At 43.2% G+C, this 27,249-nt stretch overlaps 1 protein-coding gene across 1 annotated transcript in view; it reads left to right on the top strand.

Moving 5' to 3' along the window:
• The first annotated feature begins 12,316 nt into the window (after positions 1-12,316).
• LOC136881056 (glycine receptor subunit alpha-3) overlaps positions 12,317-27,249 on the top strand; it is an 865,119-nt gene continuing 850,186 nt past the window's right edge. The window contains exon 1 of the mRNA XM_067153659.2: positions 12,317-12,440. Within this exon, the coding sequence (XP_067009760.2) occupies positions 12,385-12,440 (56 nt within the window). The 5' untranslated portion in view covers positions 12,317-12,384. The remainder of the gene's footprint in view (positions 12,441-27,249) is intronic.

The raw sequence follows: 27,249 nt of genomic DNA, 5'->3' as shown, positions 1-27,249 counted from the left end.
CATAAAATATGGCAGTAATTACAAAGAAAATTGCTGAAGCGAAGTGATCACTTCCAGGTTGGCTGAGGAGGGAATGGAACCCCCTTCTACTCAGTTGACATCCCGAGGCTGAGTGGACCCCATTCCGGCCCTCGTACCACTTTTAAAATTTCATGGCAGAGCCGGGAATCGAACCCGGGCTACCGGGGGGTGGCACTTAATCACACTAACCACTAGACCATAGAGGCGGACCAGACTGGTATGCAATCAATTTAAATAGCCAGGCTGAGTGGCTCAGACGGTTGAGGCGCTGGCCTTCCGAGCCCAACTTATCACATTCGATCCTGGCTCAGTCCGGTGGTTTTTGAGGGTGCTCAAATACAGCAGTCGCTGTATTATTATTATTATTAGTTCAGATAAATAATATTATATAAAGTACCTTTGGTATTTGTAGTTTCTTAATATTGTTGATCTTTTTTGCTATTTGCTTTACGTCGCACCGACAGAGATATGTTTTATGGCGACAATGGGATAGGAAAGGCTGAGGAATGGGAAGGAAGCGGCCGTGGCCATAATTAAGGAACAACCCCAGCATATGTCTGGTTTCAAAATGGAAAAACAAGGAAAAACATCGTCAGGGCTGCCGACAGTGGGTTTCGAACCCGCTATCTCCCGGATGCAAGCTCACAGCTGCGTGACCCTAACCGCACGGCCAACTCGCCCGGTAACATTGTTTATTTAACAATCCATTCAGTAAGTATTCTTGACTAATACAACTCGTGGTTTCATCTTGTTCAGGTAATTTCCTTCAAGCTGCGTGCTCGTGAAATTATCGATAAGATGAATTACGCTCTTTACATTACCTTGATAATTTCTCGAGCAACGTAGGAATAAACAACTGAAAGCAAATCCCGCAGAAACTCAAAATTGCGTTTTCCATTTGAAGAGTAAGCAGGCCGCTAGATGCCTGAACATCACATGAGGAAGGTTCAAGCTGGCACACTGTGATATTCCAAAATATCTCGGGGTTACTTTCGACCGCACTCTACCGAGCTCGATAGCTGCAGTCGCTTAAGTGCGGCCAGTATCCAGTATTTGGGAAATAGTGGGTTCGAGCCCCACTGTAGGCAGCCCTGAAGATGGCTTACCGTGGTTTCCCATTTTCACACCAGGCAAATGCTGGGGCCGTACCTTAATTGTGGCCACGGCCACTTCCTTTCCACTCCTAGCCATTTCCTGTCCAATCGTCGCCATAAGACCTATCTGTGTCGATGCAACGTAAAGCAACTTGTAAAACAATACCGCTGCAAGGAATAATGTGGTACGGAAGCTGACTGGAACAAGCTGAGGAGCACAGTCAGACGATTATTAACCTCAGCATTATGTTACTCGACAGCCGAGTACGCTTGCGCAGGAGGGTACAGGTCTTGCTATACCAAAGATGTATGCGTGGCAATCAATGAAACGTGTCGCATCATCATAGGCTGTCCAAGACCTACACCGTGAGAAAAAATTGTATAGACGTGAGGTAGCAGCCCACAAGGAGAAGACCACATAATTGAAATCCCACTGTATGGATTGCGAGCACCATCTTCACGGTTAAGTTCAGGTTTCTTGAAAACCACACAGAAACTTAAAGGAACAGAACTCACTTCGTGGCGAGCTATGGTTGAGAATCTTGGATAATGGAAAACACCTCGTAATGATTACCAGCTGGACATACTATGGAGTAGCCTACTGGACGACTTTAAGACCTCTAAATAGGCTGCGCTCGGGTGTTACAAGGTGCAAGACCAATGTGCATAAGTGGGGATATTCTGTGTGTTCTGTTGTATGTGACTGTGGTGCCATCTCTGCCGTGCCACATGTACTGAGAAAGAGCTGCTTGAGGCGACAAGGAATATATTCGACGTTGTTAATTTCTGGTGCACCACAGTATGAACCTTTGGTGCAAAGTTTATTTTTATTTATTTTCATCTTTGATTTTGATATGTTTGTACATCTTTGTATATGTATAGAGGCTGCCTGGTCGAGGCGGTAAAGGCGTACTCGGTTCGCCCGGAAGGATATGGGTTAGAGTCCCTGTCAGGAAGTCGTAACATTTTAGAAACGAGACTTTCACTTCCGAAGGTGTACATGGCCGTGAGGTTCACTCGGCCTACACCAAAAATGAGTACCAGGGGAATTCCTGGGGGCAAAGGTGGTCGGGAGTAAAGCTAACCACTCTACCCCATCAAGTGCCGAGGTTACCGATAGTGAAATCCTTTACCTTCCACCCCACCAAGGGCCTTCATGCCCTATGCGAAGATGACTTTTCTTTGCTTTGCGTTTTTTTTATATATATGTTTGTAACCCATCTTTTGACACGATATAAATAAGTACTTCTATAGATAATCTGAAGCTCGAGTTGAACTTATTGTGACTGTCCAGCGAATAACTACAAAGTTTAGTAATGTTTTATTTTACCTGGCAGGATTAAGGCCTTCACGCCTTCTCTTCCATGTAACCAGGTACTGAAATATTCATATATTACAGTGCACTATGTCTTCTGGTATGGGCTAGAGCAATTTTGTTACTTTCATTGACCTGTCTCAGCTTTATCCTTAGCTTTGACAAAATGAAAGTGACTGAGGTATGAGTAATGCTAGTAATGCCATTCCTTCTGCAGCCAGTCCCTGCTATGAATGGTGTGAAAATATTGCTCATAGGGTCAGTTGGTGCATGCATTTCAGTGGGCTTGGCAGACTGATGTGTAATAGCAACTTGTGGCTCGGTGAGGAAAGCAACGGGAAACTACCTCACTCCTCATTTCCCTAGTACGCCTCTTCAGTGATGACTAGGCCATCTATGACAGCTGATGGCGGAACTGTTGAGGATCCAACTAGCCTTCGGGCTGAGGACTAAACATACATACATAGAGTTAATACAAATTAAATTAATAGTAATACGAGAATGGTAAGATTACATTAAGATGAAATAGATTGAGATTAAATTAGGATGAAATAAATTAGATATAATAAATATAAATTCTTAAAAAAGTATCTACATGTGGAAACAGAGATAGTACATAAAATTTGATTTGAAAAATTAATCGGGTAAGAATTTTAGACTCTCCACTACCAGTACGTCCATATACAGTGGAATGGTTGTAAGTAGCAGCATCAAGTTTACAGATGATCCTTACTGTTGCATAAGATGTCTCCAAATTGTTTCCTTGAAAGTGGGAATAGAGCTTAACCCCCTGATACTTTCGAGAAGGAGATTCCACTCACGGCAGGCAACTACTGTGAATGACTTATCGTAGGTCCGCCTCTGTGGTGTAGTGGTTAGTGTGATTAGCTGCCATCCCCGGAGACCCGGGTTCGATTTCCGGCTCTGCCTCGAAATTTTAAAAGTGGGACGAGGGCTGGAACGGGATCCACTCAGCCTCGGGAGGTCAACTGAGTAGAGGTGGGTTCGATTACCACCTCTGCCATTCTGGAAGTGGTTTTCCGTGGTTTCCCACTTCTCCTCCAGGCAAATGCCGGGATGGTACCTAGCCTAAGGCTACGGTCGCTTCCCTCCCTCTTCCTTGTCTATCCCTTCCAATCTTCCCATCCCCCCGCAAGACCCCTGTTCAGCATAGCAGGTGAGGCCACCCGGGCGAGGTACTGGTCATCCTCCTCAGTTGTATCCCCCGACCAAGAGTCTGAAGCTCCAGGACACTGCCCTTGAGGAGGCCGAGGTGGGATCCCTCGCTGAGTCTGAGGGAAAACCGACCGTGGAGGGTAAACAGGTAAAGAAGAAGATTTATCGTAGATGGCACTTCTATGGGTAGGTAAAGCAAGGATGGAATTATTAGCAGATCTGATGTTAAGACTGTGATAGGAGGAGAGATATTTGAAATATGAAGTAAAATTAATCACTAAATCACTTAAAATGTTCGATAAAATGTCCTTAAATATATGGAAAACGCTGTAAATTAAGTTGAAAAAGTCTTTAAATTATTTGACAAAACTAAATTCTGGTGACTGTAACAATTGTTTTACAGAATGTCCGTAAGTAACTTGAACCGGGTATGCGAGTGTCAGAGAGTTGGCCACACTGATAAATAATTTGAAAGAAGCGATATGATGTCTTGCTCCGTTGTCATATTATCAGCTAATGAAGTTAGCCAGGCAGATAGTTTCGGGTGCGATTTCAAATGGGCTTTGGTAGACGATGTTGCTAAAACTGTACGTGTCTTAATACCACTTGTTAGTCCCGGAGGGTCCGGCTCCATGGCTAAATGGTCGGAGAATTTAACATTCATTGGTTAATTCCAGTGGCTCAGGCGCTGGGTGTTTGTACTATCCCCAACATCCCTGCAACTCACACACCACACCTAACACTATCTTCCACCATAATAATACGCAGTTACCTACACATTGCAGGTGCCGCTCACCCTCATCGGAGGGTCTGCCTTACAAGGGCTGCACTCCGATAGAAATAGCCATAAGAAATTAAGAAGTCTCCGAAGCACTGAAATTAACCAATTAGTGTTGAAATCCCCGACCCGACCTAGAATGGAACCCGTGGACTTTTAAAACAGAGGCCAACGCGCAAACCAATTAGCCACGGAGCCAGACAACTCACTGTGTTAATCTACGTTATTGCTGATATTTGGATCACAACCCCAGAACCTCCTGTCTTATGCGGATCCTGAAACACGCGGGTGTGACTTTCAGTACAAAATTCCTACATAAATTTGTAGGGATTCGAATCACACCCGCCTTTGTGAGTAGCGAGTGGGTTTAGTTGGTGCAGCAATATGTGTGTGTGAGTGTGTGTGTGAGTGTATGTGTGTATGTATGTGTGTGTGTGTATGTGTGTGAGTGTGTGTTTATGTGTGTGTATGTGTGTATGTGTATGTGTGTATGTGTATGTGTGTATGTGTATGTGTGTTACCCTCAGTACCATGTAAACTTACCTGCAGACAATTTCTCCCATACCCGTACATCGCAGTAGTTTTCTTCTTTTGTAAGATTTCCGCGTCCGACTCTGTGGTGTAGAGGTTAGTGTGATTAGCTAACACCCCCGGAGGCCCGGGTTCGATTCCCGGCTTTGCCACCAAATTTGAGAAGTGGTGCGAGGGCTGGAACCGGGTCCGTTCAGCCTCGGGAGGTCAACTGAATAGATCGGTGGGGTGAGGGGGGGGGGGTGGTTTCGATTCCCATCTCAGCCATCTTCGAAGTGGTTTTCCCTTATTTGCCACTTCTCCACCAGGAAAACGTCCGGCTCCATGGCTAAATGGTTAGTGTGCTGGCCTTTGGTCGCAGGGGTCCCGAGTTCGATTCCCGGCAGTGTCGGGAATTTTAACCTTAATTGGTTAATTTCGTTGACACGGGGGTTGAGTGTATGTGTCGTCTTCATCATCATTTCATCCTCATCACGACGCGCAGGGGTCGCCTATAGGTGTCAAATCAAAAGACGGCACTAATATCCATACGCCATATCTTTTTTACCAGACAAATGCCGGGATGGTACATAACTTAAGGCCACGGCCGCTTCCTTCCCTCTTCCATGCTTATCCTTTCCAGTCTTCCCATCTCGCCACAACGCCATCTGGGCCAAATACTGGTCTTTCTTCTCAGTTGTATCCCCGATCAAATGTCTCACCCTCAAGGAAACTGCCCTTGAGGCGGCAGGGGTGGGATCTCTCACTAAGTTCGAGGGAGGAACCAACGCTGGAGGTAAACGGATGAAGAAAGAAAGAAAGAAAGAAAGAAAGAAAGAAAGAAAGAAAGAAAGGTTTCCGCATTTACCGAACTGGTACCTGACTCCACACAGCGCTTACTGTTTCTGTCTGTGACTGTCTTCTATTAAATCCAGAAAAACAAACATGAACTAATGAACGATGTTACATTCGGTATGGAATGAAGAGCGGGTGGCAAATTGCTTCCCGTAATGAAATTTGCAATGATTGGAGTAGCCCAGTGTAATATGATTACAGACTGGACCTTGTGGAGGGTGGGGTGAGTGTTACTCTCTCCTCATCTACAACTTGTCAATCATGTTGTTTAGAAGCAACCAAGAGGAGACAAAAGGTTTACACTGGGGAAAGTGAGGCTGTTAGACATTTAATTACCATCCTAAATCACCGTTCACCTATGGAAGATTTTGGAAATAACCTGGAAAGGCTGGGTCAAGCAGCACGGAAACGTTTCTGGACAGTAATAAAGAATCTTAGGAAGGGAGGGAAAAAGGAAATGAACAGTGCTTTGAGTAATTCAGATGAACTCATAAGAGATCCCAGGGAATCACTGGACAGGTGAGGGGAATATTTTGAAAATCTTTTTAACGTGAAAGGTAATCTTCCTGGTGGTGTCACGAACAACCAAGCTCATGGGGAGGAGGAAAATGATGTTGGTGAAATTACGCTTGAGGAAGTGGAAAGGATGGTAAATAAACTTCATTGTCATAAAGCAGCAGGAATAGATGAAATTAGACCTGAAATGGTGAAGTATAGTGGGGAGGTAGGGATGAAATAGCTTCATAGAGTAGTAAGATTAGCATGGAGTGTTAGTAAGGTATCTTCAGATTGGACAAAAGCAGTAATTGCACCTATCTATAAGCAAGGGAACAGGAAGGATAGCAGCAACTATCATGGTATCCCATTGATTAGTACACCATGCAAAGCATTCACTGGCATCTTGGAAGGGAGGGTGCGATCACTGGTTGAGAGGAAGATGGATGAAAACCAGTGTGATTTCAGTCCACATAGGTGCTGTCAGGGTCAGATTTTCAGTATGTGCCAGGTAATTCAAAAATGATACGGGAGAAATAGACAGTTGTGTTTATGTTTCGTAGATCTAGAGAGAGCATTTGCCAGGGTACAGAGGGAAGAGACATTCGCCATACTGGGGGACCATGTGATTAAGTATAGATTATTAAAATCAACCAAAGTCATTTATGTTTCAATTATGCTTCAGTAAGAATTGATGGTAGAATGAGTTCTTGGTTCAGAATACTTACCGGGGTTAGACAAGGCTGTAATCCTTCACCTTTGTTGTTCGTTCGTGGTTTAGATGGATCATCTGCTGAAAGATATAAAGTTGCAGGGAGGGATTCAGTTAGGTGGAAATGTAGTAAGCAGTCTGGCCTATGCTGACGACTTTGTCTTAATGGCAGATTATGCCGAAAGCCCGCAGTTCAATATCTTGGAACCTTAAAATAGGTGCAAAGATTATGGTATGAAAATTAGCCTGTCGAAGACTAAATTGATATCAGTAGGTAAGAAATTCAACAGAACTGAATGTCAGATTGGTGGTACAAATTGGAACAGGTAGATAATTTCAAGTACTTAGGATGTGTGTTCTCCTAGGATGGTAATATAGCAAGTGAGATTGAAACAAGGTGCAGTAAAGCTAATTCAGTGAGCTCGCAGTTGCGATCAACAGTATTCTGTAAGAAGGAAGTCAGCTCCCGGATGAAACTATCTTTACATCGGTCTGTTTTCAGACCAACTTTGCTTTACGGGAGCGAAAGCTGGGTGGACTCAGGATATCTTATTCATAAGTTAGAAGTAACAGATATGAAGGTAGCGAGAATGACTGCTGGTACAAACAGGTGGGAACAATGGCAGGAGGGAACTCGGAAATAGAAGTTATATGCTACGTTAGGAGTGAACTCGATGGATGAAGCTGTACGCATAAACCGGCTTCGGTGGTGGGGTCATATGAGGCGAATGGAGGAGGATAGCTTACCAGGGAGAATAATGGACTATGTTCTTTTTTTGCTATTGGCTTTACGTCGCACCGACACAGATATGTCTCATGGCGACGATGGGACAGGAAAGGGCTAGGACTGGGAAGGAAGAGGCCGTGGTATTTATTAAGGTACAGCCCCAGCATTTGTCTGGTGTGAAAATGGGAAACCATGAAAAACCATCTTCAGGGCTGCCGATAGTGGGATTCGAAGCTACTATCTCCCGAATACTGGATACTGGCCGCACTTAAGCGACTGCAGCTATGTTATGGAGGGTAAGAGAAGTAGAGGTAGACCAAGACGACGATGTTTTTACTCAGTTTCTAACGACTTGAAGTTAAGAGGTATAGAACTAAATGAGGCCACAGCACTAGTTACACATAGAGGATTGTGGCCTCGTTTAGCAAATTCACCGAGGCTTGCAGACTGAACGCTAAAAGGCATAACGGTCTATAATGATGATGTATGTATTCATGTATGTATGTTATAGTGTAATATTTGTATTTAATTTGTGAGTTCGTCAGAGTGAAACGTTTTTAAGTTAAATTACCCAATTATTCCTCGAAGGAATTTAATCTCGGCTGCTTGATTTCTGCATTTATTATGTTTTTTGTTATCTATGTCCCCACCACGTATGTCAAAATTAGTGTGTAATAGTTCGACTCATTGGCTGAATGGTCAGTGTGCTGGCTTTCGGTTAAGAGGGTCCCGGCTTCGATTCCCGGCCGGATCGGGGAATTTAATCTTCATTGGTTAATTCCAATGGCTCAGGAGCTGGGAGTTTGTGCTGTCCTCAACATCCCTGCAACTCAAACACCACAAATAACACTACCCTCTACCAAAATAACACGCAGTTACCTACACATGGCAGATGCCGCCCGCCCTCGTCGGAGGGTTTGCCTTACATGGGTTGAACTCGACTAGAAATAGCCACACAAAATTATTATTATTAGTGTGTAATATATTGAGTACAGAATTTTCTTGCATTTCTCTGGGACTTCCCGATTCCACACTATCTCTCTCACACATTGAAAAAATCATTGGCTTGTTCCATTCTCCTTCCAATTTCTTCGTGTATTTTCCCACCTTCTGCATGTGTATTCCCCAAATATAAAATAAAATAAAATATAAAATAATACTCCCATTCCCTTGTTCAGGATCGCCAGTAACTGGGGGAGAGCACTCGTTTATTGTAATTCATTAGGTTCGATACACGCATTACATTATACTTCTTACAATTATTTCACTACTGAAAATGAATGAAAACCTACAGCCTGTTTTCCAGTCAGTGACCGGGTCAGGAATGCAATGAATGAAGCCCCCATCATGCGGCGAGGATAGGAATTGTGCCGGCTGCCGAAGCTTGTCGCACTCCTCTGAGGCAATGATTAATGGTTGACAGATGAAATGAACTGATTTTGGAGAGTGTTGCTGGAATGAAAGACGACAGGGAAAACCGGAGTACACGGACAAAAACCCGTCCCACCTCCCCTTAGTCCAGCACAAATATCACATGGAGAGACCGGGATTTGAACCACGGTATCCAGCGGTGAGAGGCTGGCGCGCTGCCGCCTGAGCCACGGAGGCTCAATTACTTGACTACTGTTACAGTAAATATTATTTATTTTGTGCTAATCGTTAACAATGTTATGTAGTCTAGGACAACATGTATCTTCCCGTACTTTAGCTTATTTAGTGCTCACTTTTGTGTCACAAGTCTGGTTGATTTATCCTACCTTTACAACATACATTACGACTGAATAGAATGAGTGGATACTGCATGAATTGGTACAGTAAATGGATGGTTTCATGGTTGAATTGTGATTTGTTTTTGTTTTTGTTTTGTTTTTACAGTTTGCTTTACGTCGCACTGACACAGATAGCTCTTATGGCGACGATAGGATAGAAAAGGCCTAGGAGTTGGAAGGAAGCGGCCGTGGCCTAAATTAAGGTAAAGGCTCAGCATTTTACTGGAGTGAAAATTGGAAACCAACCAATGGAAGACCATTTTCAGGACTGTCGACAGTGGGGTTCGAACCCACTGTCTCCCGGATGCAAGCTCAAAGCTGCGCGCCCAACTCGCCCGATGGTTGAATTGTAGTCGTGTATGAATGAATAAATAACATTATTCCCACCCGATCACGGATAGCCACTAACTGGGAAGAGACATTCGTTGATGAATGAGTGATTGATCCCCAATTATTTCAAGCTTTTCACAACTGTGTTCCATTTACTTCAATATTCCCTGCTCTGTTACCACTCGTCATCACTACTGTCTTACTCTTCTCCACACATATTTTCATTACACATTCCTCTATCTCTCGATTCCATAGATAAATTTGTTTTTCTACTTCCATTATTGTAAACTGCCGACTTGAAATTGATCGATTTGTTATGATTAGGTCTCGTAAATTGAATTGCCTAAATTGCCTAAAAAAGACCTAAATTTTTTAAAAACTGACCTATAAACCGGCAAAAGAACGCCAAAATGCGATCCAAATCATTCATAATTTTAGTTTTAATGATACTGTATATTTAATGAAGCAATATAATGTTAAGAATGCAGAATTCTGGTGGTATATGCAATATATAGTGCAATAATATATGAGTGAAATACATCTTTTAGTCAGTCTATATTTTTAGATTAACATAATTTAAAATATATATACTCCGTGCTTGTTAAAAAGAGTACTTCACAGAATTTAAGATGAAATAACCTTTTTCACCTAGAATGCATTCAGCGAACACGCAACGGAATCCTGGAGAAAGAAATTTACGTTAGTATAACTGGAATTATATTTGGCTTAATCACACCATATTACCAGAAATTGTAATTTGGAAACCATAGCTCAGTTGGCCTTGCAGTGTGTCATAATAGTCATCTCCATATTGTTAAATGTAAGGGATGTAAAGGAGAGGGCATATAAGTCTCTGGTAAGAGCCCAGCTAGAGTATGGTTCCAGTGTATGGGACCCTCACCAGGATTACTTGATTCAAGAAGTGGAAAAAATCCAAAGAAAAGCAACTCCATTTTTTCTGGGTGATTTCTGACAAAAGAGTAGCGTTACAAAAATGTTGCAAAGTTTGGGCTGGGAAGACTTGGCAGAAAGGGGACGAGATGCTCGATTAAGTGGTATGTTCCAAGCTGTCAGTAGAGACATAATGTGGAATGACTTTAGTAGACGAATAAGTTTGAGTGGTGTCTTTAAAAGTAGGGAAGATCACAATATGAAGATAAAGTTCGAATTCAAGAGGACAATTTGGGGCAAATATTCGTTTATAGGAAGAGGCGTTAGTGATTGGAATAACTTAACAAGGGAGATGTTCAGTAAATATCAAATTTCTTTGAAATCATTTAAGAAAAGGCTAGGAAAAGAACAGATAGGGTATCTGCCACCTGGGCGACTGCCCTAAATGCAGATCAGTAGCAATTGATTGATTGATTGATTGATTGATTGATTGATTGATTGATTGATTGATTGATTGATTGATTGATTGATTGATTGATCGCCAGTTTACAGACAGTATGTTGCGAAACATCGTGAAAATTCTCTCCACACTTGCACATAATTTGATCCCCCTGGTTTTTCCAACCACTAGTTTATTTTGGCATTTCATTTCCATTTCATTATATTTTCAGTTCATTTCCCCTCTTTTCAGAAATGGTTCAAATATATGTATTTACTAGAGAAAATACGTTTAAGAGGTGATGGAAAAACAAATAATTATTCGAATTGAGAATGGGAAGTAAAAATGATGTCCACAAAAGGTGAAGTTGCAAGAAAAAAGGCTGTTAAGACCTAAAAAGGATGAAAAGGACCAACAAGCCGAAAAACGCCAAAAAAGGCAAAAAAAAGGACAAAACCCACCATTTTGTGGCCTTGGGCCTCATCTTTGGATACTCGAGTAAAAAAGGATTATTCCAAGTTTTCCGAGCCCTAGTTATGATACTCTTTGTTGTGAAATTTATTTATTTAATTACATTCAAACACATTTAGAAATACGTTGGCATGAAAATGAAAATCCACAGCCTGTTTCCAGTTATTCGGCCAGGCCGGGAAGGGAATTAATGTAGCCGCCATCTAGCGGCGAGTATAGGGATTGTGCCGGTTGCCGAGGCCTGTCGCACTCTTCTGGGACGTCGATTAATGACTGGCAGATGAAATGAAATTATACTGGAGAGTGTTGCTGGATGGAAGTTTACAGGGAAAATCGGAGTACCTGGAGTTAAACCTGTCCCTCCTCCACTTTGTCCAGCACAAATATCACATGGAATGACCGGGATTTGAACCACGGAGTCCAGCGGTGAGATGCCGGCGCGCTGCCACCTGAGCCACGAAAGCTTAAATGTTTTGGCATATCTAACATATTACTGTTCATTCATTTCGACAGAATTAATTAAGAATGGATCACTTGTATTTTTCCTCTCATACGTGTGCGGATACATTTAACTCCGCCCTTCCGCTGGGGCCATGCGCACAGACGATATGTCTGGTCTTGAAATTGGAGTACAGCTAGTTTGACTCACACAGACGCTTGGGGCCCGTCGGTCATACCGGGCGCTGTGCGAGCTCTGTCGGTGAGGAAAACACGTGGCCCGCGCGGCATACAGTAAGTGCGTTCGGCTAGTTATGTGGCGTCTGTGATGGTCTAACAGCCAGCACGTGTGAAGTGTTCAAGATGTCTGTGCTGCTACAGCTGCTCCTGGCGGCATGTCTTCTAGCTGTCACATTCACGTGAGTTAATCCATTTCTGTCTAGCATGCCTTGTGACAACATATATCAATGAATAAATAGTACATTGTAAGTAGTCATATTCTATTAATACCAACATTATCGCTAATCAATTTCACCTAGAACTGTTTATTTTGGCAGATAGTTGAATAAGTTCTTATTCATAGTTACTGATATTAAGGCGACTGTTAATACATGAGTTTAAAAATATATTCATTAAGAGATATTCATATTACACTGCTACATCACTGAGCTCTTGTAAATACTGGAGATGTTTCAATATATAGGCTCTTCAGCTCAGTTGTTCACCTCAAAATAATAACTCTTCAACCGTTCATGATATAGACAATCTGGAACCAAGGGGTTAATAATTGGACTTTCAGTAGCTTTCCATGGCATCAATATCTTCTAAGATAATGGTTCTAATGTTGTTTCTTTAATGGAACTACACTGTTTTATATACATAATATTTAACCTATAAATATCAAAAATTTAGCAGCGTGATTATTTTGAAAATCGGACAAGTAAAGTACTTCTCGAGAAGATTTAATGTATTAAAACGTGCCCTGTTCGATTCGAGCTACGTAACATACAGAGCTGATTCACTTTCTTCTGACAGATACTGTAGGTATCGTGCTCATAACTATACTATAATAAAATGTATGATTTAACACCTTTACGCCGTAGGTAGCAGGTAAAGGAAAATAAGGTATGAGCACAGTAGAGTTAACACCTGTCTGTCAGAAGGTGAAGCAGCTCTGTGTATCAACAGCTAGCTCATGTTTCATACGTAGCGCGAATTCAAGAGGGCAGTCCCCAGCAGGCAAATGAAGCATGTTTAATTCTAGGTGCAAAATGAAATGAAATGTATGGCTTTTAGTGCCGGGATATCCCAGAACGGGTTCGGCTCGCCAGGTGCAGGTCTTTTCTCTTTGACTCCCGTAGGCGACCTGCGCGTCTTGATGAGGATGAAATGATGATGAAGACAACACATACACCCAGCCCCCGTGCCATTGGAATTAACCAGTTAAGGTTAAAATCCCCGACCCGGCCGGGAATCGAACCCGGGACCCTCTGAACCGAAGGCCAGTACGGTGACCGTTCAGCCAACGAGTCGGACATTCTATGTGCAGAAAACACTGTAGTATCATTCAAGAAAACGAAGTTATTACCATTATCTCAGAAGATATTAATGCCATGATAAAGTACTCTAAGTCTGATTATAAGGCCCATGGTACCATTACTGAAAGTAAAAACAGAATGTCGATATCTTGAACGGTTCGTAAGTTATTTGAGGTGGACAACTTAGCTGAATTACTCTGCATTTAGAGAAGATGTAAATTCGTGTATATTTTACATACGAATGGTATCATCTTTGCGTTACAGAAATGAAACCATCGTACTGCTCGTATTTCCGTATATTACGTACAGTTCATATATTTTTACGTTTATAAATTACAACAGAAAATGAGAATTTAATGCCGTGTGGCTTTCGGAGAGGCCTGGTGCAGATGTTTTGAGTTGACGCCTTATACGCAGCCTGCACGTCTGTGAGATTGGACTATGAATTCGAATGATGAAGACGACACACACACACACAGCTCCCGAGCCATCAGAATTAACTAACAGAGGTTAAATATCCCCGACCCTGCTGGGAATAAAAACCCGAGACCCCTTGGACATAAGGCCAATAGCCATGGAGCTGGACTAACTAAAATATATTCAGTCTTCTTCCTCTTCTTATTATTATTCTTCCACCGCTTTTCCAACATCTGTGGGGTCGCGGGTGCGAACCTCGTCGCACATATGTGTTTGGCACTGTTTTACGGCCGGATGCCCTTCCTGACGCCAACGCTATATGGAGGGATGTAATTCTATTACGTGTTTCTGTGATGGTTGGTAGTGGATTGTGCTGCATGAATATGAAGAGGAAAGTGTTGGGACAAACGCAAATACCCAGTCCCCGGGCCAGAAGAATTAATCACATGCGATTAAAATCCCCGACCCAGCCAGGAATCGAACCCGGGACCCTCTGACTCGAGGGCCTCAACGCTTACCATTTAGTCAATGAGTCGGGCAACTAAAAAGTATTAGTGTATTTATTTATTTATTTATTTATTTATTTATTTATTTATTTATTGAGTCCACCTGTCTGGTGTAGTGGTCAGTGTGATTTTCTGCCACTCCCAGAGGCCCGGCTTCGATTCCCGGCCTGCCACGAAATTTGAAAAATGTTACGAGGGCTGGAACGAGGTCCACTCAGCCTCGGAAGGCCAATTGCGTATAGGGGGTTCGATTCCCACCTCGGCCATCCTCGAAGTGGTTTTCCCAGTTTCTTCTCCAGGCAAATCCCGGGATGGTACCTAACTTCAGGACACGACCGCCTCCTTCCCTCTTCCTTGTCTATCCCTTCCGATCTTCCCATCGCCAGCAAGGCCCTTGATAAGCATAGAAGCTGAGGCCACCTGGGCGAGGTAGTGGTCCTCCTCTCCAGTTATATCCCCGACCTAATGTCCCACGCTCCAATACACTGCCCTTGAGGCAATAGTGGTGGAACCCCTCGATGAGTCCGAGGGAAAACCAAACTTTAACAGTCAATAACAACAACAACAACAACAACAACAACAACAACAACAACAACAATAATAATAATAATAATAATAATAATAATAATAATAATAATAATAATAATACATCCTCAGCCTGTTTCTAGTCAGTCGACCGGGTCAGAAATGGAAAGAATGAAAACCCCATCTAGCGGGGAGGATAGGAATTGTGCGGCTACCTGACCCTGTCCCACATTTTTTTTTTCTATTCGATTTACGTCGCACCGATACAGATAGTTCTTATGGCGACGATGGGATAGGAAAGGCCTAGAAATGGGAAGGAAACTGCCGTGACCATAACTGAGGTACAGCCCCAGCATTTTCCTGGTGTGAAAATGGGAAACCACGGAAAACTATCTTCAGGACTGCCGACAGTAGGGTTCGAACCCACTATCTTCTGGATGCAAGGTCACAGCTGCGCGCTCCTAACCGCACAGCCAACTCTCCCGGTGTGCCCCACTCCTCTGGGGCAATGATTAATGACTGACAGCCCGGGCGAGTTGGCCGTGCGGTTAGGAGCGCACAGCTGGGAGCTTGCATGCGGGAGATAGTGGGTTCGAATTCAACTGTCGGCAGCCCTCAAAATGGTTTTCCGTGGTTTCCCATTTTCACACCAGGCATATGCTGGGGCTGTACCTTAATTAAGGCCACGGCCGCTTTCTTCCCATTCCTAGGCCTTTCCTGTTCCATCGTCGCCATAAGACCTATCTGTGTCGGTGCGACGTAAAGCAAAATAGCAAAAGAAAAATTGCCTGACAGTGGAAATGAAATGATATTGGAGAGTGTCACTGGAATGAAGGATGACGGAAAAAATTGCTTGGCTTCGTCCAGCACACATCCCAGATGGAGTGACCGGGTTTTGAACCAAGGAATCCAGCGGTGAGAGGCCGGCAAGCTGCTGCGTGAGCCATGGAGACTGTAATAATAATAATAATAATAATAATAATAATAATAATAATAATAGTAATAAAATTACTCTTGTTCGTGTTTTTCTATGTGTGTTGTAATATTAGAAGCTCACACACTTCGTAAAATATCACCTGAATCTTTTCCACGTTCCATTACGTAATGTGAGCGCCACAGCTTTACTGTTACATGGTGCACAGTGGTTGTTTGTTGACGTTAGGCCACACAATCCGCGCGCTACGCAGACCTGTCAATCTACTGAAGTGCCAATGCGTGAGGTTTGCCAACCTGGAAGGGGACAAATGCGGGAGATTACCTGAGAAACGAACGCCAGGTCAAAGAATTACAACACAGACGATTATTATCATAAAAAGTACTATAAAAACCAGCAGCGTACGGTAACAAGTAATTTCACCCCCTGTGGGAGGGCACGCAGAGGATGAATACACCCACGGTATCCCCTTCCTGTCGTAACAGGCGAATAAAAGGGGGAACAGGGGATGATTGTATTAGAACCGTGAAACTACTTGTGCTTAGTACCACCACGCGGGGAACACCATGGGTCGCTTTTACTTGCGCGTAGTACCACTATGTTAGGTACCAAATAGGTTTGTGATTTGTAGCACGCAGGAGCACCGTGCAGTCAGCCCCCGCACCCCACTTACAGTGCACTGTCGGCTTTTACAGTACCTGTGATTAGTACCACTATATGAGCGACACCATGGGTGAGCGACAACATGATTCTGGCTTGCCTATGATTAGTACCCACTATACGAGGAACACCACGGGATTGTACGAGTCCCTGTAGTTAGCACACTTATGTGATGAACACCATAGCTTTGCGTTGCCTGTAAATGGCGCCGCAATGTGCGACACACCATAGGTCTGTGTTACATGTGCGAATTCCATAACCTGTGATAGAACAATAATGTGTGGAGTACCGCGAGTCTACGCTACTTTTGATTATACCGCACCATGACTAATACCATGCTTCTACTTTCTTAGCGATAAGTACCATTATGAAAGGCCGATGACTTGGAATTTGGACCCTTTTAGACTGCAAGCATCATCGATTCAGTATTGTGCTATACAAGCAGTCCCTTGGTCAGTAATACTATTGTTTTACGTCAGTTTCTGTGAATATAAGGCATTGCGGGTCGGATACACTGGTAGTCTTAAATTCATATCCATTCCATCCCATCCCATCCCATCGCATCGCATCGCATCCCATCCCATCCCATCCCATCCCATCCCATCCCATCCCATCCCATCCCATCCCATCCCATCCCATCCCATTCCATCCCATCCCATCCCATCCCATCCATCAATCCATCCATCCTCACGTATTGAATTCTGATCACTGGAGGATTTTGTACTTTTAATTTGTCATTACATTTCGTCTCATTTCGTGCCATTAGTTTCCGATGACCTAGATGTTAGGCCCCTTTAAACAACAAGCATCATCATCATCATCATAAACAGGTAATTTCAGTTTTTAGAGTCCCTATTTGAGAAATTAAACTAATCTAACCGTTTCTTGAAGTTATTGAAATATTTTCGATTAATTTAACAATAATTCTACGTACTTACATGTACCACTATGTTGATAGGTAACGAAATAAGACTAAAACGGTACAATTTTTAGGGTGACAAATTTTCATAAAATACTGTCTTTGGAGACCCCGAGGTGTCGGTATTTAGTTCCGCAGATGTTCTTTCACATGCCAGTACATCTACCAACACGAAGCTGATGTATTTGAGCACCTTCAAATATCACCGGACTGAGCCAGAATCGAACCTGCCAAGGAGGGGGTCAGAAGGCCAGCGCCTCAACCGTCTGAGCCACTCTTCCCGGCTAACAAAGTTTCACTAAAGCAATTAAATATTATGAAAATAGAATCAAACGAAAAGCTAAAAAATAATTAGTATATATTGAACAATGAGTGAGCAAATATTTAATCAGCTCAACAATTCAATAATTATTTGAATATGCTGAAACAAAAATATGTATTTTACTACCTACTACTTGTCTCTTCTTCATCCTTGTACAAGATGGTACCGGGTGAGTAGGTGCGAGATAGTGGGTTCGAACTCTAGTGTCGACAGCCCTAAAGATGGTTTCCTATTTCCACAGCTGGCAAATGCCAGGGATGTCCTTTAATTATGGCGATAGCCACTTCCTTCCCACTCCTAGCCCTTTCCTATCTCATCTCATCGTCGCCGTAAAACCTATGTGTGTCGGTGTCACGGAAGGCAAAATGTTGATGTTTAACATGGTGGCTTTGTAGGGAGTCTTTCAAAGTTCACATTAAGGTTCTTATTCTTATTGGCTCTGCTGCGCGCCTGTGTGCCTCATTTGCAGACGTTTATAGTTTTTTTTTTACGCCCCACGACGATAGGATAGGGAAAGCGCTAGGAGTAGAACGGAAACGGCCGTGGCCTTTTTTAAAATACAGTCCCAGCATTTGCCTGGCATACAAATAGGAAACCATGCAAAATCATATTCATACTTGCTGACGGTGGGGTTCGAACGAACTATCTCCCAGATGAAAGCTCACACCTCGCGGCCCTAACTGCAAGGCCAAACCCGCTTGGCCCGTTGCCCCTTTTCTCAAAATGCGTCAATTTGCAGTTTGTTTGCGTTAGAGCGTGAGTTTATGTTTGAATGCGTGTGACTCACGCAGTTTACAAGGGAGTTGATACGTCTGGCCACGAAATGCTCGTTTCATGTTATACTTTCACAGTCATGAACCCACTCCGGGCTTCTCTGGATCTTACATGATGTTTTCACTAAATGGTTGTGTAAGGAGGCGAGTAACCTTCCGTATAGTTGCTATTCGTAACACTTGTGTGTACTGACCCAACTTGGTAGGTTCGGTCCTGGCTCAGTCCAGTTTGAAGGTGCTCAAATACGTCAACCTCTTCTCGGTAGAATTACTGGCATGTAAAGCAACTCCTGCAGGACAATTTCTGGCACTTAGGCCTCTCCGAAAACTGTAAATGTAGTTAAATATGTGTACGAAACAATTGAAGCAATATGATATTTTTAAAAGGAAAGATGCATTCTTTTGCAACTGCATGGGAAAGTTCCCGTCCGCCTCTGTGGTACAGTAGTTAGTGTGATTAGCTGCCACCCACCGGGGCCCGGGTTCGATTCCCAGCTCTGCCACGAAATTTGAAAAGTGGAACTAGGGTTGGAACGGGAGGTCAACTGAGTAGAGGGGCTTCGATTCCCACTTTAGCCATACTCGAAGTGATTTTTTGTGTTGTCCTGCTTCATCTCCAGGAAAATGCTGGGATCGTACGTAACTTAAGGCCTACTCCTTCCAATCTTCCCATTCCCCTACAAGGCCCCTGTTCAGTATAATAAGTGAGGCCGCTTGGGCGAATTACAGGTACTGGTCCTTCTCCCAATTTGTATCCGCAACCAAATCATTAACGCTCCATGTCACTGCCTCTGAGGCAGTAAAGGTGGGATTCCTCGCTGTGTCTGTGGAAGAAGAAACCCTGGACGGTAAATTGATTAAATAATAATAATAATAATAATAATATTGTGAAAGTTCTTGAAAAGAGAAACTAATTGATTTCAGCATTTGTGATAAAATATATCACAAAATCATCCAGATAATGTGCAAACCTGACGTAGTTCGCTGAGCCTGCAGCATGGGGCAAGTGACGTTTACTTCCATCTGTAGACAATATTTGCTGTGCGTCATCGTGAAGTGACCAATTTCTATCAGTAAGCGCTTAGCTTATCGTAGTCAGCAGCAGGAAATGTGATGTTCCTGTGCTGATGTCCTTCAAAGCGTCCAGAGTGGAGTGAGGAATTCATGGCACTTGCGCATGGGCTTAGTTTTGGATTTATGGAACGCACTCGTCCATCAAAGCCAAGCCAAACCAAACCCCATGGCGCAACAGTCCCGAAGAGCCATGGCCTACTAAGCGGCCGCTGCTCAGCTCGTAGGCCTGCAGATTATGAGGTGTCCTCTCGGCCATTATTCTTGGCTTTCTAAACACAGGCCACCATCTCACATTCAGATAGCTCTTCAATTCTAATCACGTAGGCTGAGTGGACCTCGAACTAGCTCTCAGTTCCAGGTAAAAATTCCCTGACCTGGCAGGGAATCGAAACCGGGGCCTCCGGGTAAGATGCAGGCACGCTGCCCCCACACCGCGGGGCCGGCGTCCATCACAGCCCGTTGACAGTAATCTGTTTACTGAGAAAGAAGCTGTCGAACTGATAACTTCGATTGCCGTGTGTATATACTGTCTGAACTCTTGTTTATGCCTCTACGTTGTAATGCCTAGTAGTTGTTGGTGTTCTTTGGCTCATTAGTCCATAGACTTGTTTCATGCAGCCCTCTATGCCACCCTATCCCTGCCATTTTTACCGCCTACACTTCCTTCATAAACCAACTGAACAAGTCCTGGGTGTCTTATCATGTGTCCTATCATTCTATCTCTTCTTCTAATCAAATGGCCAAATTGCTCTCATCTCAGCAATTCGATTCAGTGCCTCTTCATTCGCGATTCGTTCTATCTATCTCACCTTTACCATTCTTCTGTAACGCCACGTTTCAAAAGCTGCTATTTCCCTTCATTCTGAGCTAGTTATTGCCCATGTTTCACTTCCATACGATGCCACGTTGTAGACGAAAGTCTGCAAAAAATTTCTAATTCCTAAATCAATGTTCAAAGTGAGCAACGCCTTCCTTGCTTTCGCTAGTCTGTATTTTATACCCCCCTTACTTCTTCCATCGTTAATTACTTTACTACCCAAGTAACAATATTATGCTACTTCCTTTAAGACTTCATTTCCTAATCTAATATTTCCTGCATCACCTGACTTGATTCGACTGCCTAGTTAACAAATATTAATTATTACGTTGTTAGTTAAAGTAGACCACTCTTTCATCACAGATTTACGAAACAGGATTTAAGTGGTTAAAACTACATTAGACGCGTCCTAAAAGTAGCATCAATACTCGCGTCGTATCTGAGAGATAAATATATTCTGTCCATCTACACAATTCTTATATAATATGTGGAAGATAGAAACCAACATAAAATGCACTTTAAGATTTATTTACAACATATCCATTGAAATATTGAGAAAGGGCACCGGCATATTTGAAACAAACTAATTATCTTGTTGCTCTTTTGACAGTCTTGAGGATCCCGAGATCGTAAAGTTACTGATTAGTAAAAGAAAACTTACTCTATACAATACAGTTTTACAAATCATCTTAATCTTCATTTTCAATTTCGAAAGATCTCTAAATGCAAGCAGTAGCACAACCAGTAATGAGATAATTCACAGCAAATCAAACGCATTTTAGAAATAAGCATGAATACTTAAAAATTTACTCGCGCCGTATCTGTGAGATAACACTTACAGCAGCTGGTTAAATTTGTATTGTATGAAGGTCACAACACTAATTGATGTTACCACTTCCGAGACAGGAAGCTAGGAAGGGAGATGTGCTTCTAGCCTCAAGCTAGCTCTTACAGCAAACAATCACCAAGGTATATCTCTCAGATAACACGCGACTAATGCAGTGTTAAATTAAAGTGGTCCCAAAGTGTAACGTGAATGGTAAAGAGCATGGCCTCAAGTGACTCCTACTTGCGTACCAAATGAGTAGCATATTCATTAAAACAGGCTGGATTCTTTCTAAGCCTCGCAGAGGCACAGATAAAATAATAATAATAATAATAATAATAATAATAATAATAATAATAATAATTTTCCTACCTGAAGGGATTTCAGGTTACGAGCGAGTGGATGAGTCTGTAGTAAGGTGTTTCGCCGAGAACCACAGCCAAAAACATTTTTGTATAACAATTAATATGAAGGCACTGTGGCACACTTCATTTTCCGACGTGGCCTGCTGTTCACCCGTCATTTTCGTTGATGTAGGGAAAAACTTGACCAAATTCGGGACATAGGCCTACTCCTGTAAAATCTCCCAATAGCTCGAAACAGTGAAATATACTGTATAACAAAAAAAATACACACCAGGAATGAATTGTCCGATGGCGAAAAAAATCGGTGGATGTGAGGAACAGACATAGAGAAACAAACGATCAAAAGTGCAGAACAATCATACGATTTATTGCAGAGTTAGAGCGTTACAAAGTGAGGATGTCAATAAGGTGTTGGTCCACCCCTGGCCTGGATGCAAGCTATCACTGACGTGGCATGGACTGATAAATTTCCCGAATGGTGTCATGCGGAATTTCGTGCCAAATGGTCTCCAACTGTTGGGCTAAATCAGCGACATTCCGGTATGTTCGCAATCGCCTTCCCATGACGTCCCAAATGTGCTCTATGGGAGAGAGATACGGCGACTGTGCTGGCTAAGGAAGGAGAGGGCAAGCTTGAAGACAGTTCATAGCAACAAGTGCCGTGTGCGGCCGGGCATTATCCTGTTGGAAAGTAAGGCCTGGATGTCGCTGAAGGAACGGTAACACAACCGGCCGTAGAATGTCATCAACATACCGCTGTGCTGTCCGTGTGCCAGGAATGACTACTAGCGGGGTCCGGCTCTCAAAGGATATAACACCCGAGACCATCGCCCCCTGTCGTGTGGCTGTGTGGCGTGCGATAGTCACGGCAGGATCCCCACGCTGACCTGGACGTCTCCCAACACGCCTGCGGTTGTCTTCAGGGCACCGTTGGAAACGGGACTCGTCACTAAAAACTATACGTCCCCAGTCAGCGCAGTTCCACGTTTCCCGAGCGCGGCACCACTGTAATCTGGCTTGACGGTGGACAGGCATGAGTGGTAAGCGGCGTAACGGGCGGCGCGAGCGCAAATTCCTCTCGCTCAGGCATCTGTTGATGGACATGATGGACACATGTGTGCGGGTCACACGCTGAATCGTTGACAACGATGACTTCGGTGCTGTGACAGCTGTTGTGAAAATCGCTCTGTCTGCGCGTGCTGCTGTGGCCCTCGGTCGATCACTGCCGTCCTGACGCTGATGCCTGCCGTTGCTGACCCACGCTTTGCCAGCATCGTCTGACCGCCGCATCACTTCGACCCAAATATCCACCGACAGCTCTATTCGACCAACCAGCTTCTTTCAATCCCATCGCACGACCTCTTTCAAACTCTGACATCTGCTCGTAATGAGCATGAATCCTTCCGCGTGGCATTCTTACAGCCGACGTTAAGATAGCGCAGTCGAATGTAACAGCTACTTTGAGCATACGCTTCAGAATCGCGCCTTATATACAACTGATGCATGCGCAGTTTGGATGCGCGGGAACTCCCGCTATTCATTCATTGGACATGAAACTTTAATCATTTGCATGTTCGGTCCGAATGTCTTTGCATACGTAATTTCTTTACAATCGGACAACGCCTTCCCGGTGCGTCGTTTTTTGGTTATAGAGTGTATATCAAAATAAAATGAAGAACTCTCTAACTTCTGAATGGCTTTCTTTGCGATCTGGACTCATAACTGCACTGCCACGTGGATTCACTTTCCACTGAGTAAGATGAGGATCTGTAATAAATTGTAAAGTTCAAACCAGCATGCTATAATACTCATATGGTTGTTTGGTCTGACACAAATCTAAAGCCATAAACCCTTATATTTACGATCTACTTCAAGAGATTGAAGAAGCTAAAACATATGGTACTCAAAATACTTTCTGTGGATCAAAGGACACAGTGGAATAAGGGAAAATGAAGTTGTAGATCACCTCCGAAAGATAGTATAATCAGTGTTATGTTTCATGGGATACAACTTCCATATATTGAGTTTATTCTGCTGGTTAAAAGAAGAGCCTACGCCCAGTGGAAAGGTGAACGGTCAAGAAGTAGCCACCAACGAGGAACATATTACGCAACACTGCAAACAACAATGCCGAAAAAACCCTGGTTCTGGAAATTCAATATTGCGAGGAGACATCTAACAACCATCATCAAGATGAGGTTTGGACACGGATACTACCCTTACCACCACCACCACCGCATCGGAGTGACTACCTCGAAAGTTTACCCACATGACGATTACGATGTTGCGGATCTGAATCATATACTGTAGTATTTTCTTGTTCCAGGTATGAGCTACAACGAACAAAGTTACTCGCACAGCTTCGGTCACTACATATTCCATTCCCCACAAACGTCAACGTTATTCTTCTTCAAGCACTGATCCAGTTTCTACAAGACACCAATCTAACTATATAAACCCTGATGCAGAAGCGACCAACTGAAATAGTTAATAAAGATAATCTCCTAACTGTTACAACCCATTAACTACTACCTTTCTACTAATGCCACGTATGGCCTCATGGCGAGACAAGGCTTCATCAGACCCGGCCGGAGTAGATCACGGATGCTGGGGACCGTCTCAGGTCTGTGAGCTGTACATGGTGCACAGATGGCTCGCGGACGGAGACGGGCACGGGCGCCGGGATTCGGGGGTCTAAGACAAGGCTCTCCCTTCCTATGGGTAAATATGCTACTGTTTACCAGGCCGAAGTATATTCAATACTGGCCTGTGCTGTACGTCTATGGAACATGCCTGGGCGTAGAAGGTGCTTCACCATTTTCAGCGGCAGCCAGGCAGCGTTAAAAACGCTATGAGCAGTTAGAACAACATCCAAAATGGTTGCTTGTTGTTTTAAGGGGCCTAATATCGAACGTCACCGGCCCATCCAAAATGGCATGGGAGTGCCAAAGGATGTGAGATAAGCTGTGTGAACTTAGCCCAGTTACCCTATTATGGGTCCCTGGGCACACAGGAATCAGTGGAAATGAAGAAGCTGACAAACTAGCGAAATAAGGCTCAAGAGGTCCTTTCATAGAACCAGAGACCTTCCTGGGAGTATCACTCCAAAGTGTGAAACTGGTAATATCCCAGTAGACAAACCAGTCTCACTTAGACATTTGGAAGAGGTTAACCACAGCAAGGCAGGGACGTGAGCTTATCGAAGGGCCCAGCCAAAGATATAAAAAAGGTCCTAATAAACTTGAATAGGACCAGAATACGAATGGTAGTTGGACTGTTGACAGGCCACACTACCTTACAGAGACACCTACACATCATGAAAATCAGTCAAGATCCGATGTGTAGAAGATGCGGTAGGGAGGAAGAGATCTCCACACATGTGTTGTGTCAGTGCGAGGCTCTTGCACGCACTAGACATCGATATATTAGCTGACACTTTGAGAACCTGGAAGACATCAGGAATGCCAACATCCGGACATTGGTTACGGGGCACAAAGGGTATTCATAGACCTACGTGTGGAGCCCTGCGAAGGCAGGGATAACCCATTCCTTTTCTATATATATCATGGCGAGAAGATATAGCATCATCCCTGTCCTTATCACTACCAGCTGGGCAAATGGTGTATTACCAAAGGCCATTATTGTAAAAGAAAAGACCTAAAGAAGAAAAGAAAGGAAGATCTCTGTTTACATCTGGCATGCGAAAGTTACGTGCCTACTGTCAACTCTGCGTAAACGAGAAACAGCTGTTACGAGCGCTAGCTCAGGAGGTTATCAGATAGCGCAAGCGCACTACATGTACTGTATATATTCTTTGATATAAGGACATACATAACACGGCGTTTGTATAAAATGTCCCGAACAACACGCTTTATAATCACCGTGTATCAGGTTGCAAGAAGTTGGGCCCGGATGTTTATGACCTAAAAATGTGTTAAAAATGACAATAAATTTGACTTAAAATGTTTTGATTACATTTTCGAAATTTTCTAAAATTTTCCGCTGTTTAAATTAACATTATATTAAAAATATACTTTTAAAATCTAGAAAATTCAATAATCATAAATTTTTCTCCTTCTTCTTTCCGTGCCGATTTTCCCCCACCTGTACGGTCGCGGGTACGAACTGCATCCCTCAAGTGGATTTGGCCCTTTTTACGACCGGATGCCCTTCCTGACGCCAAAGCTATATGGAGGGAAGTAAGCACTATTGCCTGTTTTTGTGGTGGTTAGTAGTGTGGTATGTTGTCTGAATATGATGAGCGGAGTGTTGGGAAGGATATATACATCCAGTCCCCGAGCCAGAAGAATTAATCAGAAGCGATTAAAATCCCCGACCCGGCTGAGAATCGAACGCTGGACCCTCTGAACTGAAAGCCAACACGCTGACCATTCAGCCAACGAGTCTGAAAAACATTCAATAATAATAATAATAATAATAATAATAATAATAATAATAATAGTCATAATAATAATAAATAATATTCATTTTTATTATTATAATTTGAATGTATTTAATTAATCATTCCAAAGGTAGGTCTCGACTCTGCACAGAATGTAATAAATGTCACATTTTGATGAGTGATCAGAAAGAATTACAATATCAAATTACTCGTATATATATATATATATATATTTTATTTTTAAATATGACATATCATAAACGTCCGGGCCCTAGCCGTAAGGTGAAGTACAAGGCAAAAGGCTTTTAATTTAATGGCTTAACATGCTCAACTCTTCTACGAGCAATTATGAAGTAAAACAAATCTTCTTTCTCTACTACCGCTTTTCCCACACCTGTGAGGACGTGGGTGCGAACTGTGCCGCACATGTGGATTTGGCCCTGTTTTACGGCAGGATGCCCTTCCTGACGCCAACCTTATATGGAAGGATGTAATCACTATTGCGTGTTTCTGTGGTGGTTGGTAGTGTAGTGTGTTGTCTGAATATGAAGAGAAAAGTGTTGGAACAAACACAAACACCCAGTCTCCGAGCCAGAAGATATAATCAAACCCGAAGCCTCTGAACTGAAGGCCTCATCGCTGACCATTCAGCCAATGAGTCGGACAATTATGAAGTAGAACAATACCGAATACTATATCGCTTCTGTGGCAAAACGTCGTGATTTTATAAACTTAAAGGAAAGGAAATAGGCTATTATAAAAGCAGCATCTCTTCAAGCAACCGTGTCGATACACAAGTAGACAAACACACACTAAGAAAAAAATATGTCTATGTATTGTACCATTCTGTTAGTTATAAGAATGGATATTTAACGCTGATAAAATAATGCGCAATAGGACGCTAACTGTGAGGGCGTGATGCTATATGGAGAGCGGGAATCGAGAAGGGGATTCCCAAGGCAAGGCGTGGTCAGGTGCGACGAAGAAAGAATATGTGAGGAAGAAAGAAAGAGAGATGGGAGTTGTCTGGGGGAGAGACATGCCACCTTAACAGAGAATTTCAGCGGGAACCGACAGGCTCACCACGCTATGGAAATTGAGTCATAACTCCTATATTTGAAGGTTTTACAAGAAAGTAATAAGTTGGGAA

The sequence above is a fragment of the Anabrus simplex genome, chromosome 9 (assembly GCF_040414725.1).
Source record: "Anabrus simplex isolate iqAnaSimp1 chromosome 9, ASM4041472v1, whole genome shotgun sequence".
NCBI classification, from domain to species: domain Eukaryota; kingdom Metazoa; phylum Arthropoda; class Insecta; order Orthoptera; family Tettigoniidae; genus Anabrus; species Anabrus simplex.
This window is presented reverse-complemented; position numbering and strand designations above follow the sequence as displayed.